We start from the raw sequence: 12,122 nt of genomic DNA, 5'->3' as shown, positions 1-12,122 counted from the left end.
CGCCTAGTAACGCCACGTCAATTGGCCGCAACGCTACGCTTCCTCGACGGATTGGAATTCTCAGCCAATCAACGAAAGGAATAGGGCGAGATCGACTAGTGAAAGGAGACCCTTTAATCCCTTAGAGGCGGACTCTCCCACTTGGCTCCAGTTCATTGGCTCCGGAGTTTATCCTCCTGGAAGAACGTGGCACAGTAGACTGAACCCTTGTATTAGTCTAGTCCTATTGTGGTAACCCATACACCCCTCTTCTCCCAAAACCTGGAGATCTTCTAAGACGCCATCACCACCCTGACATTTCTTGCTCCTTCTCAACGCTGCCTCCAACCACCCCTACTCTGAACTTTCTGACTAGCACCCCACTCCTACCCCATTGTCACTGCACCCTCTGGTAACCCCAATCCCACAGCCTTTGCAGTTTCTCAACGCTTGTGCCTTTCTTCCTCCCGTCATTAATATTAATACCTTATAATAAGGCACTCAAATCCAGAGAAGTCAAAGGGCAACCATAGAACACACAGCCAATTCAGTAGAACCCAAATTAGCAAGAAAACTGCATATGCTGGGACTTGAAAATCCTTGGGTCCCAAATAACAGGGGTCCCTGTTAGTAGTCAACAGGCAGCTGTTGGTGATATGCTGACTCAATTCACCTTTCACCCTGTACCCACACAGACCCATTTGACTAAGACGAGTCGAATTTCTAGAATTTGGAATTAGGGAGTGAAGAGTCACTCTGAGAGAAATCTGCCTGTCTCTAAGTAACAGGTACCTGCCCTTGTCCTGAGAGGCCTATCTAGACCACCCTTCAGACCCAACTCCACTCATTGTCACTGTCCTGGGCTTTGGGGCTCTGCATTCAGGCAATGTGAAGGACTAAAGCCACTGCCTCCAAAGTAAGGATTCCTGTAGCCCTTTCCTCATACCCAGACTTCAAGTTCATAAGGTAGACGATGTCAGGAAAGGGCATCATAGACAACTAGCACTGAACTAGACGGTCACAAGCCTTCCCACGCAAGTATATGTAGTAGGCAGACGAGATAAATATGAAATTTTACTCGACAACAGAAAAGGAGAAACAGGAAAAAAGGTGCCTCGAGCAAAGTCAATGACTTGGTGGTGGCAGAGATTGTTTCCTCCAAAACCAGAATGGTAGTAACTAGGGCAAATTTCACAGGCCTACCACCAACCTCACCAGTCCAGGAATTATATAGGAATGGTCACATTCCTAATGATGGTGAAGCAGAAAGCCCTCCCCACAGAGAGACAGCCCACTGGGGACCCAGCTCAAGCTCTTCAAAACGTGTCAGCTACAGGTCACAAGACTTTGGCAGAGATGTCCGAAATTCTTCAAGGAAGGCGTCACGATCAGAGGGACGGATCCAGCTCAAATAGCTTTCTAGGTACAGGGGGAGAGACCTGGAGAGCAAGAAGGATGATGCCTAAGGGTGAAAGATTGGCAGAAAGCTGGGGAGCCATACCCCCGCTTTCAGTGTTCACCACCCACAATAGGTCCAAGGACTCTAGGACACCAACTGCCCCTCAGCCCCAAGCCAGCAGGCCTGAGCCTCACCACAGAGCATCTTCATGGGACCCCTTAGTTTGGGCCTCCAGCCTCCACCAGAGTGCAGTGGCCTCATCCCTCCGATCTAGCCTCTTCAGAGTCTGAAGCAGGTGAAAGTAAGTATCTCGATTACCTGTAGCCCCAGCCCAGAGTACGGAGTCTTAGAACTTGACATAGTCTTAGGCATTGTTTTATAAAAAGGGAAACTGAGGCCTAGAGAGAGGAAGTATCTTGCCTACACTCACATATGGAAGCGGGGGCAGATCATTCACAACCATTCCCATCCCAGTGTCCATCATCTGCCCCCTACTCCTGCACAACCCACAACAGCAGAGTCATGGTCTTTGTGTCTGAGGATATCGGGGAAACCAGGGAACTCTTGGGAGCCCTGCATACACACTGTGTATATTTGAACACCTGGATATATCCCTAGGTATATATAGCACAACCCCAATCACCCCTCCTGAGAACACCACTCTTACACTTACGCCCAAGTATTTCCCATGGGCCTCTCTGTCCTTGCACATCTATGCATAGCCGATGTCATGCAAGTATACATACCTGGGCACATCTGCACACTGAGGAGGAAGTCCTGTAAGGCTTTGGTATCCTGGCCGCTGGCTACCCATTCCAGTCCACGACTAATTAGGGCGGCTGCCCGAAGCTGCTGCAGTGCCGCATCTGACTTACATCCCTGCTCACAGTTGAAAGCTGCCCCTGGGGACCACTCCCAAAGTCACGAAGTGTCTTCCCAGCCTCACAGTCACCAAAACCCCAAATCCTCTATTTCTTCTTGTGTCCACAGTCCCTTTCTCTTAAGTCTCCTGGTGGGCTGGGACACATTAAAGGGAACCCACTTCCACCACTACCACTTCCAGGAGGTAAGAGGAAAACTGAAAGTTTAGATCACCTTGTTCTTTTTCCTCAGGTGTGGCCTGGAAGAGCAGCTCGAGGCACCTGAAGTAGGACACAGAACAGGGGTGAAGAGGAATCAATTTCAGAAACTCTAGGGTGAGTAGGTGAACATGGAGCTCACCAACTCAGGTCCCAATCAGAAAATCATCCCTCCACACCCCCTCTAGGACCCCGGGCTCACCTGCTAAATTCACTAATTGCCACTTTTTGGGCACCCAGTTGAACCCAGGCCTGGCCCTGAAGCAGGTGGGTGGCAGAGACCCAGAGTGGGCAGTATGGCAGTTCCTTGGTTCCTTTTCTGGCATCTTCCCACAGCCGGGACATCTTGGGTAGCAGAGATGATGTGCGGCTGAGCAACTCCTCACATAGAGTCAAGGCATCTTGGGCTCTGCCTGCCTGGATCAGTGCTACCGCTGCCTCCAAAAACACCTCAGGCATACAGGGCCCTGGAGGGGAGGGGGGTGGGGAGAACTGGAGTGGGAAGAAGAGGCAGTGTCTTGAAAGGCATGAGCCACCATCCCCAACCTCTTCACCAGGCTCTGGTACCATGCAGAGTCCTGGGCCCCCAGACAGGACAGACAGAATAGAGGAAAAAACAAAAAATTGCAGTCTTGCTGTATTTCAAAGGGGACACCAACCCGTCTACCCCATTGCAGAGAAGCTTGAAGACACACCCACCCTTGGCTCCGAGCTATCCAGCAACAGGGCCAGCAGGTCCAAGTAATGCTCTGCAGCGTCTCCTGCCCTGAGGAGTAAAAGCCCATAAGCCTCACCCTAGGCCCTAGCAGGGAACCTGCAAGGGTCCTGAGAATGTTCTCTCTTAGCTAACAGATGGATGTTCATGGGCCCTGAGGAGGAGAAAGGGAGGGAAGGTCTTAGGGCTCCAATTTTGGCTCAGTATGGATCTACCCCAGTTACAGAATGGACTGGGGAAGAGACTTCAGAGTGTCAAAGATAGAGAAGGTTAATGTCTTAGAGAAGAATCCTCAGTTCAGGTCTAGAAGCAAGGTAGGAGGCTGAGGAGTGGCGACCTATGTCCTGCCACTGCCTCATTCATCCCCCAAGTCACAAGAACAAAAGCAGAGTCACACCCCAGGGGAGGCATCAGAAGTGGGAAGAGAAGCTCAGGTGAGCAAGGGGAACCTCACCTCCCCGTCTGTAGGCACCTGCTTGCTAGTATGTGCTTGGTCTGGCTCTGAGTGCCACAATGAAGGGGTGAGGCTAGGTCAGGTGGTGGCAGTAGTAATTCTACCTCAATGAGAAACTGCGGGGCTTTGGAACTGCAGGGGACATTCAAGGCCTAAAAGAGAAAGAAAAAAATTGTATCTATAATGTTTGGGAGCCATACTTCCTTATACTTGGATCTTGACTAGTCAAGTCACCCCATCACAAGCACCTCAGGAATCCTCCACCCCACATCTTCACCTGGCAGTTCCCTACCTCAACTAGCAGCTCCAGACTCTCCAGCTCTGCTATTGTGTCCCCCAGTTGCTGATAGAGCCTAGAGGCCTCCAGAAGTGGAGGACCCCAGGCTGATCCCTCTTTCAGGGCTGCAACCAAGTACAACAGTGCTCTCTGTGGATTTCCCTAAAGGGATAGGAGGACACGGGCCTCAGCTACCCTTACAAAGCAAAAAGCTATACATAATGCTTGTGGTTTCCCCAATCCACCCTAGGACTGTCTTTACCATCTTACGGTGACAGGACCCCAGTGCTGTGTACACCTGGACCAACACAGGCCGTGGACACAGGCCTGAGGCCACTTCATGAAGGCTGCTTAGTGCCTTGTCTGGGTTCCCTGTGATCAGCTCCTGGAGACCTGAGGACAATCAGGGTGTGAGCTTGGAGAGGCCTATAGAGCAGGGGTCATGATGGGGAACAAGGGTCTAAGAAGCCCATGGAACTGAATGGGACAAGAGAGAGGGCATGAGTCTGGAGGACCACTTAAAGGAAGAAGAGATGAGTCAGGTTGCTAGCTGACCTTGGCGGTAGGCAAATGCTGTCAGGAGGACATCCTTCAATCCCTGGGCATCCTGCAGGGTCAATGGAGCATCTAATTCCTCAGCTGGGGGACTCCAAGTTTTCAGAAGTAACAGCAGATCCTTAGAGGCTCCACTCTGGGGAAAGGACCACCAGAAGCTCCAAGCCTACAACCTCCCCGTCTTCTCCTATCTCCATCTATCCTGGCTAGACCTTGAGCTCAAGGGTCCTCTTGATCCTTGAGGACACAGGCCTCAGCTACCCTTACAAAGCAAGAAGCTATGCATAATGCCTGTAGTTTCCCCCAATTCTAAGAGATAGATAGCTATGAGGCAAGAATTAAAAAAAGGAAGAAAAACCTGGGGCAGTGATGATCTATTCCAGCGTGCCTCCTCACTCAGGGCAAGGACCATATTTGAGTTACTAATAAGGAGACTAAGGCTGAGAGGTGACTTGAGCAAGATCACAAGAGCCCTATCCCTATCCAAAAAAAATTTTTTTTTTTTTTTTTTGAGACAGGGTCTCCGTCTGTCACCCAGGCTGCAAGGCTGGAGTGCAGTGGCGTGATCATAGCTCACAACTCACTGTTGCCTCCACCTCTTGGGTTCAAGTGATCCTCCTACCTCAGCCTCCCAAAGTGCTGAGATTACAGGTATGAGCCACCATGCCTGTCCAATTTTTAAAAAACACTCCTAAGAGAATCCCCACAATGAGAGACCAACCAGGGCAAGGTCACCCAAGAGTCCCAGAGAGAATCCAGGTTTCCCGACCACCAACCCAGCCGCCTGTCCAGTACATGATGATGCTACTGCAGCTGGAGAGAAAGGAGGAGGAAGGAAGGAGGAGACCCTCAGCTTCAGGTCACTTTCCCTATTACCTGGCTGCCATTCAGGGTCTCTAGTAACAAGGCCAGGTCCCCAAGACGGTCAGCACTCAACCAGAGGGCAGCCTGCAGGCCAACCAGGCGGTGCAGGGCAGACAGCAGCTCCGGCAGAAGGCAGGAAGCACGAAGAACAGAGTCCCACAGCTCCCTGAGCCCCTGTTCCAACCTGGGCCCCCGCTGCTCCTGTGTCTCCAGCACTGTAGAGTATACACACACACATAGACACACACACAGCTGAGGTAGCACCTCATCCTCCATCTCCCCACACACTCTGGCTTTCCTCTCCTGCAGGACCCCAAAGGTCACAATAATAATACCTCAACCTGGTCTGAGGAGCACAGAGAAGGGCACCTCTCTCCATGGAGGTGACAGATGTTGTTTATCCTCCCATCTCCCTGCAATAACTTAAACCCAGACTGAAGCTGGCAGGGGAATCAGGGACAATCTCTGGCCCTCACCTCTCTCTAGGCTCCGCTGGATATCCTGGGCCTGATCCTCTGTGAAACCCTGGGCCAAGCTTGCCCTCAGGATAATGAAGTTGCAGGTGACAGTCAGCTCCAAGGGAAGAACAGGAACAGCTGCAGGGAGCCCTGGAGCAACAATGTTGGTCTTACAGACTGCTCCCCCATGGAAGATCCTCCAAATAAAATCCCAACTCAGAGATCACCCCACTCCAACCAAAACAGCTACAATAAAGAACCCACCCTCCAGCCGATTAGCTAAGGATTAAAAAAAAGAACCCAACCTTTGGACAGAGAGTCTGGAAAGGGCAAAAAAGTTATCCAGATCAGACCATCTTGGAAACCATTTTTCAAATGCCACTCTGTGAGTGTGTAAGGAAGAGAGCGATTTATTTGCCTGTACAAAGATGATTCCACTCTAGTCTCCTCTGTGCCTTAAACGGGACTCCCTGCCCCGAGTAATTATATCGATCCCAGAAACGCAGGAGCGGATGTGTCTCTGGCTATGGAAGAGGGGAACTGACCATCCTGGGGAGGACCCGCCTACCTTGCAGACTATGGAGGAGCCCTCTGAGCCCTTCCAGTGCATCCTGAGCCAACTGCTGTCGCCTCAGAGTCAGACCGGAGTTCTGAGCCACCTGCCACATGAGGGAGGGGTTGTCACTGAGGATCAATCCTTTTTTCTCCCCTTGCAGCAGTGGCAAGGGATGCATTCTCCAGTCATTTCTGGCTCTTTGGTCAAGCTCAGCCCCTCCCCATCGGTTGGGGTAAATCCACTGCAAACCCGCTTTCAGGGATCTTGGAGCTGCAAACCGAGGGTGCCAGCAACCGTGTTACCTTAGCCTGTCGAACGAGCCGGTCATTCTTTTCCCTCCACAGGTCCAGGCAGCTGGAGCCCACAGAGGTGGTCTGGCGGGACATGGTGGCCGAGGCTGGGCCCGGAGACCAGAAGCGGACTTAGGAAGGGTGAAGCTGGCCCGCCCAAGCTCCCAACCCCAGCGGGGAAGGGCCTGGGCACTTCTGCACCCCGCCGAGCTCCCCTGCTTCCCTCGGGGTCCCAATCCACCAGCCCAGGCTTTCCAGGACAGATGGGACGCTCTCTCCCCGCGGCCCGCCGGGCTCTCAACCTCGCCTCTGGTTGGCCGGGCCTGCGAAGCTCTGGGCTGCGGTTGGTCCTCTTGAAGAGTTAGTTCCCGCGGGAAACTCGGGGAGGAAACGAGTCAGCAACCCCAAACAGGCTTAGGCGGGCTAGAAGCCGGGGTCGTGTATGACTGGGGCAGTCGCACGGCCGGCGGTACGGCCCGCTCGGCTCTCGCGGAGGCCACAGCCTCGAGAAAGGGTGGGCGGGAGCGAGTTTCGGCCCCACAGCCCGTGGCTCGGCCCTTCCTCGCTGCCACACCCCCAGGTCCGCCTGGGTTCCCGCTTCCACCGAGGGCCGACTGCGAGGTGCATGCTGGGAGTCGTAGTACGGCTCCGGTGCGGAACAGCTCCGCCCCGGCGGACGGTGTTTCCAGAAAGCGGTGACTGGAAACGAGGGCGCTCCGTAATCGTCCATCCTTTCTCTGCTCACTGTCGAGCACCAACACGCTCACCAAGGTCGGCTTTCTACCGCGTGTAGTCTGCTGGCAGTGCCGCTCTGTACTTGCACTGCTCAAAAGTACCTGCCCAATCATTTCAAATTAAATGGAGCTAGGAGAATTGAATATCCATATGCAAAAAAAAAAAAAAAAAGACAGGAAAGAAAAGAACGCGACCATACATACGTACATAAAATCAACTCAATGGATCACAAACTAAATATAAGAGCCAAAAATATAAAACTTCTAAAAGAAAACGTAAAACAGACTAACTAACATGGTGAAACCTTCTCTACAAAAACACAAAAATTACCAGGGCGTGGTGTCGTGCGCCTGTAATCCCAGCCACCCCGGAGGCTGAGGCGGAAGAATCGCTTGAAGCCGGGTGGCGGAGGTTGCAGTGAGCCGACATCGTGCCATTGCACTCCAGCCTAGGTGACAGAGTGAGACTCCGTCTCAAAAAAAAAAAAAAAAAGAAAAGAAAACGTAAGAGAACAGCTTTATGACCTTGGGTTTGGCAACAAGTTCTTAGACACAGCACTAAAAGCTTGAACAATTAAAAAAAAAAGTTAACTTTATTAAAATTAAAAACTCTTGTACTACAAAGACATCATTAAGAAGTCATAGGCTGGGGCCGGGCGCGGTGGCTCACGCCTGCAATCCCAGCACTTTGGGAGGCCGAGGCGGGCGGATCACGAGGTCAGGAGATCGAGACCATCATGGCTAACACGGTGAAACCCCGTCTCTACTAAAAATACAAAAAATTAGCCGGGCGATGTGGCGGGCGCCTGTAGTCCCAGCTACTCGGGAGGCTGAGGCAGGAGAAAGGCGTTAACCCCGCGGGGCGGAGCCTGCAGTGAGCCGAGATCGCCCCACTGCACTCCAGCCTGCGCAACAGCGAGACTCCATCTCAAAAAAAAAAAAAAAAAAAAAGAAAGAAAAGAAAAAAAAAAAAAAGAAAAGACATAGGCTGGATGTGGCTCATGCTGTAATCCCAGCACTTTGGGAGGCTGAGGCTGGAGGATTCCCTGAAGCCAGGAGTTCAAGACCAGCCTAGGCAACAAAGATGGTGTCTTTTGTAGAGACATTATCTCTACAAAAAATTTAAAACATTAACCCTGGCACAATAACACACCTGTAGACCCAGCTACTTGGGAGGCTGAAGTGGGAGGAGCCCTTGAGCCTAGGAGTTCCAGGTTGCAGTGAGCCATGATCACACCACTGCACTCCAGCCTGAGTAACAGAGTGAGACCCTGCCTCAAAAAAAGAAAGGTCACAGTCACAGAGTGGGAGAAACTACTTGCTAATTATATACCTCATAAGGGACTGGTATCCCTAACACATAAAAACTCCCAAAACTCAAGAAAAAGATTTTTAAAAACAATTTTAGCTGGGTGTGGTAGTTCACGCCTGTTATCCCAGCACTTTGGGAGGCTGAGGTGGGAGGATCATTTGAGCCTCAGAAGTTTAAGACCTGCCTGGGCAACATAGCAAAACCCCACCTCTACAAAAAAAATACAAAAATTAGCTGGGCATGGTGGCACACACCTGTAGTCCCATCTACTCGGGAAACTGAGCTGGGAGGATCACCTGAGCTCAGGGATGTCGAAGCTGCAGTGAGCCATGATTGTGCCACTGCACTCCAGCGTGGGCAACAAAGTGAGACCCTGTCTCAAAACAAAACAAAAAACAATTTTAAGATGGACCAAAAAAAAAAAAAAAGACGTTTTACCAAAAAAGATCTACTAATGGCTAAGAAACACATAAAAAGATGCTCAGCATTATTAGCTATTAGAGAAACACAGTTAAAAACATGGCCAGGGCTGGGCCATGTTATGCCTGTAATCCCAGCACTTTGGGAGGCCGAGGTGGATGGATCACTTGAGGTCAGGAGTTCGAGACCAGCATGGCCAACTTGGTGAAACCTCGTCTCTACTAAAAATACAAAAATTAGGCAGGTGTGGTGGTGCATGCCTGTAATCCCAGCTACTTGGGAAGCTGAGGTGGGAGAATGGCTTGAACCCGGAAGGTGGAGGTTGCAGTGAGCCGAGATCCTGCCACTGAACTCTAGCCTGGGCGACACAGTGAGACTTCGTCTCAAAAAATAAACAAAAAAACGCTACACACAGCCGGGCGTGGTGGCTCACACCTTTAATCCCAGCACTTTGGGAGGCTGAGGCAGGTGGATCACTTGAGGCCAGGAGTTTGAGACCAGCCAAGCCAACAGGGCAAAACCCTGTCTCTACTGAAAATACAAAAATTAGCTGGGCATGGTGGCAGACACCTGTAATCCCAGCTACTCAGGAGGCTGAGGCATGAGAATCACTTGAACCTGGGAAACGGAGGTTGCAGTGAGCTGAGACCATGCCACTGCACTCCAGCCTGGGTGACAGAGTGAGACTCTGTCTCAAAAATAAATAAATAAAAATAAAAATAAAAACACTATACACATACATACATAAAATGACTACAATAAAAACAGATTATACCAAGTGTTGGTGAGGATGTGTATGAGGAAACCTCATACACTGCTGGTGGGAATATAAAATAGTACACTCACTTCAGAAAAGTTTGGCAATTTCTTAAAAAGTTAATCATAGGCCAGGCGCAGTGGCTTATTCCTGTAATCCCAGCACTTTGGGAGGCCAAGGCAGGTGAATCACGATGTCAGGAGATCGAGACCATCCTGGCTAACACAGTGAAACCCCGTCTCTACTAAAAATACAAAAAATTAGCCAGGCGTGGTGGGCACCTGTAGTCCCAGCTACTCAGGAGGCTGAGGCAGGAGAATGGCGTGAACCCAGGAAGTGGAGCTTGCAGTGAGCCAAGACCCCCCCACTGCACTCCAGCCTGGGTGACAGAGCAAGACTCCATCTCAAAAAAAAAAAAAGAAAAAAAAGTCAATCACAAATTTACCATAAGACTCAGCAATTCCACTCCAAAGAATACTCCCAAGAGAAATGAAAACATACGTCCACACTGAGATTTGTTGCAAATACTCATAGTAGCTAAAAATGTTCATAATAGCTAAAAACTGAAAACAATCAAAATGTCCATCAATTGGTCAAAGCCAATGATTTAGCAATGAAAAGGGGCAAAAGAGTGCACCAACAAACTTTTTTTTTTTTGAGACGGAGTCTCGCTCTGTTGCCCGGGCTGGAGTGCAGTGGCGCAATCTCGGCTCACTGCAACCTCTGCCTCCTGGGTTCAAGCAATTCTCCTACCTCAGCCTCCCAAGTAACTGGGATTACAGGCGCACACCACCGCGCCCAGCTAACTTTTTTGTATTTTAGTAGAGACGGGGTTTCACCATGTTGCCCAGGCTGGTCTCGAACTCCTGAGCTCAGGCAATCCACTGGCCTCGGCCTTCCAAAGTGCTAGGATTACAAACTTATAAAGACTGAAAACAGGCTGGGTACAGTGGCTCATGCCTGTAATCCTAGCTGTTTGGGAGGCCAAGGTGGGCGGATCACGAGGTCAAGAGATTGAGACCATCCTGGCCAACATGGCGAAACCCCGTCTCTACTAAAAATACAAAAATTAGCCAGGCGTCGTGGTGTACACCTGTAATCCCAGCTACTCGGGAGGCCGAGGCAGTAGAATCCCTTGAACCCAGGAGGCTGAGGTTGCAGTGAGCCGAGATCACGCCACTGCACTCCAGCCTGGGCGACAGAGCAAGACTGTCTCAAAAAAAAAAAAAAAAAAAAAAAAAAGATTGAAAACAGGCCAGGCTCATGCCTGTAATCCCAGCACTTTGGGAGACTGAGGTGGGCGGATCACTGGAGGGCAGGAGACCAGCCTGGCTAACATAGTGAAACCCCATCTCCACTAAAAATACAAAAAATTAGCCGGACGTGGTGGCACATGCCTATAGTCCCAGCTACTTGGGAGGCTGAGGCAGGAGAACCACTTGAACCCAGGAGGCAGAGGCTGCAGTGAGCAGAGATCACGCCACTGCACTCCGGCCTGGGCAACAGAGTGAAACTCCGTCTCTAAATAAATAAATAAATAAATAAATAAATAAAAGACTGAAAACAGATCATTGGCCTGGGGTAGGATTAGGGAGTCAATGTAGGGAATTTTGGGGAGATGATAGAAATGTTCTAAAATTAAGTTGTGGCATTTTGCAATAATTTATTTCATATGACACCAAAAACATAAGCAATGAAAGAAAAAAACAGGATGAACTGGACTTTCTCAAAATTAAGAATTTTTGTGTGGGCCAGGCGCGGTGGCTCATGCCTGTAATCCCAGCACTTTGGGAGGCCAAGGCGGGCGGATCATAAGGTCAAGAGATTGAGACCATCCTGTCCAACATGGTGAAACCCCGTCTCTACTAAAAATACAAAAATTAGCTGGGCGTGGTGATGCACACCCCAGCTACTCGGGAGGCTGAGGCAGGAGAATCACTTGAACCCAGGAGGCAGAGGTTGCAGTGAGCCGAGATAGTGCCACTGCACTCCAGCCTGGCGACAGAGCGAGACTCCGTCTCAAAAAAAAAAAAAAAAAAAAAAAGAATGTGCATTAAAGGATATTATCAAGAAAATGAAAAGACAACCCACAGAGTGGAGAAAATATTTGTAAGTCATATATCATTTGTAAATCATATATCATATCATATCATATATCTGTTCAGGGACCTGTATCTAGCATGTAAAAAGAATGCTAGCCAGGCACAGTGGCTTACACCTGTAATCCCAGCACTTTGGGAGGCTGAAGCAGGAGGACTGCCTGAGCCCAGGAG

At 50.2% G+C, this 12,122-nt stretch overlaps 1 protein-coding gene across 8 annotated transcripts; it reads right to left on the bottom strand.

Moving 5' to 3' along the window:
* Positions 1-1,040: 1,040 nt before the first annotated feature.
* Positions 1,041-7,362, bottom strand: FANCG (FA complementation group G). 8 transcript variants are annotated; one of them, XM_008955211.4, is made up of 14 exons: positions 6,639-7,362; positions 6,349-6,439; positions 5,799-5,930; positions 5,335-5,537; positions 4,459-4,594; positions 4,166-4,296; positions 3,919-4,065; positions 3,627-3,778; positions 3,157-3,223; positions 2,660-2,949; positions 2,474-2,520; positions 2,125-2,280; positions 1,573-1,696; positions 1,041-1,418 (listed from the first exon to the last, which is right to left on the bottom strand). In XM_008955211.4, the coding sequence occupies exons 1-14, from the start codon at positions 6,720-6,722 to the stop codon at positions 1,310-1,312; spliced, it is 1,869 nt and encodes a 622-aa protein (XP_008953459.2). In that variant the 5' UTR covers positions 6,723-7,362; the 3' UTR covers positions 1,041-1,309. The 8 variants fall into 8 exon arrangements, 7 of the variants coding, with proteins under 7 accessions (XP_008953459.2, XP_063450488.1, XP_008953460.2 ...); XM_063594418.1 differs by having other exon boundaries at positions 2,660-2,802; XM_008955212.4 differs by having other exon boundaries at positions 3,645-3,778.
* Positions 7,363-12,122: the final 4,760 nt, after the last annotated feature.

The sequence above is a fragment of the Pan paniscus genome, chromosome 11 (genome assembly GCF_029289425.2).
Source record: "Pan paniscus chromosome 11, NHGRI_mPanPan1-v2.0_pri, whole genome shotgun sequence".
Classification (NCBI taxonomy): Eukaryota; Metazoa; Chordata; class Mammalia; order Primates; family Hominidae; genus Pan; species Pan paniscus.
This window is presented reverse-complemented; position numbering and strand designations above follow the sequence as displayed.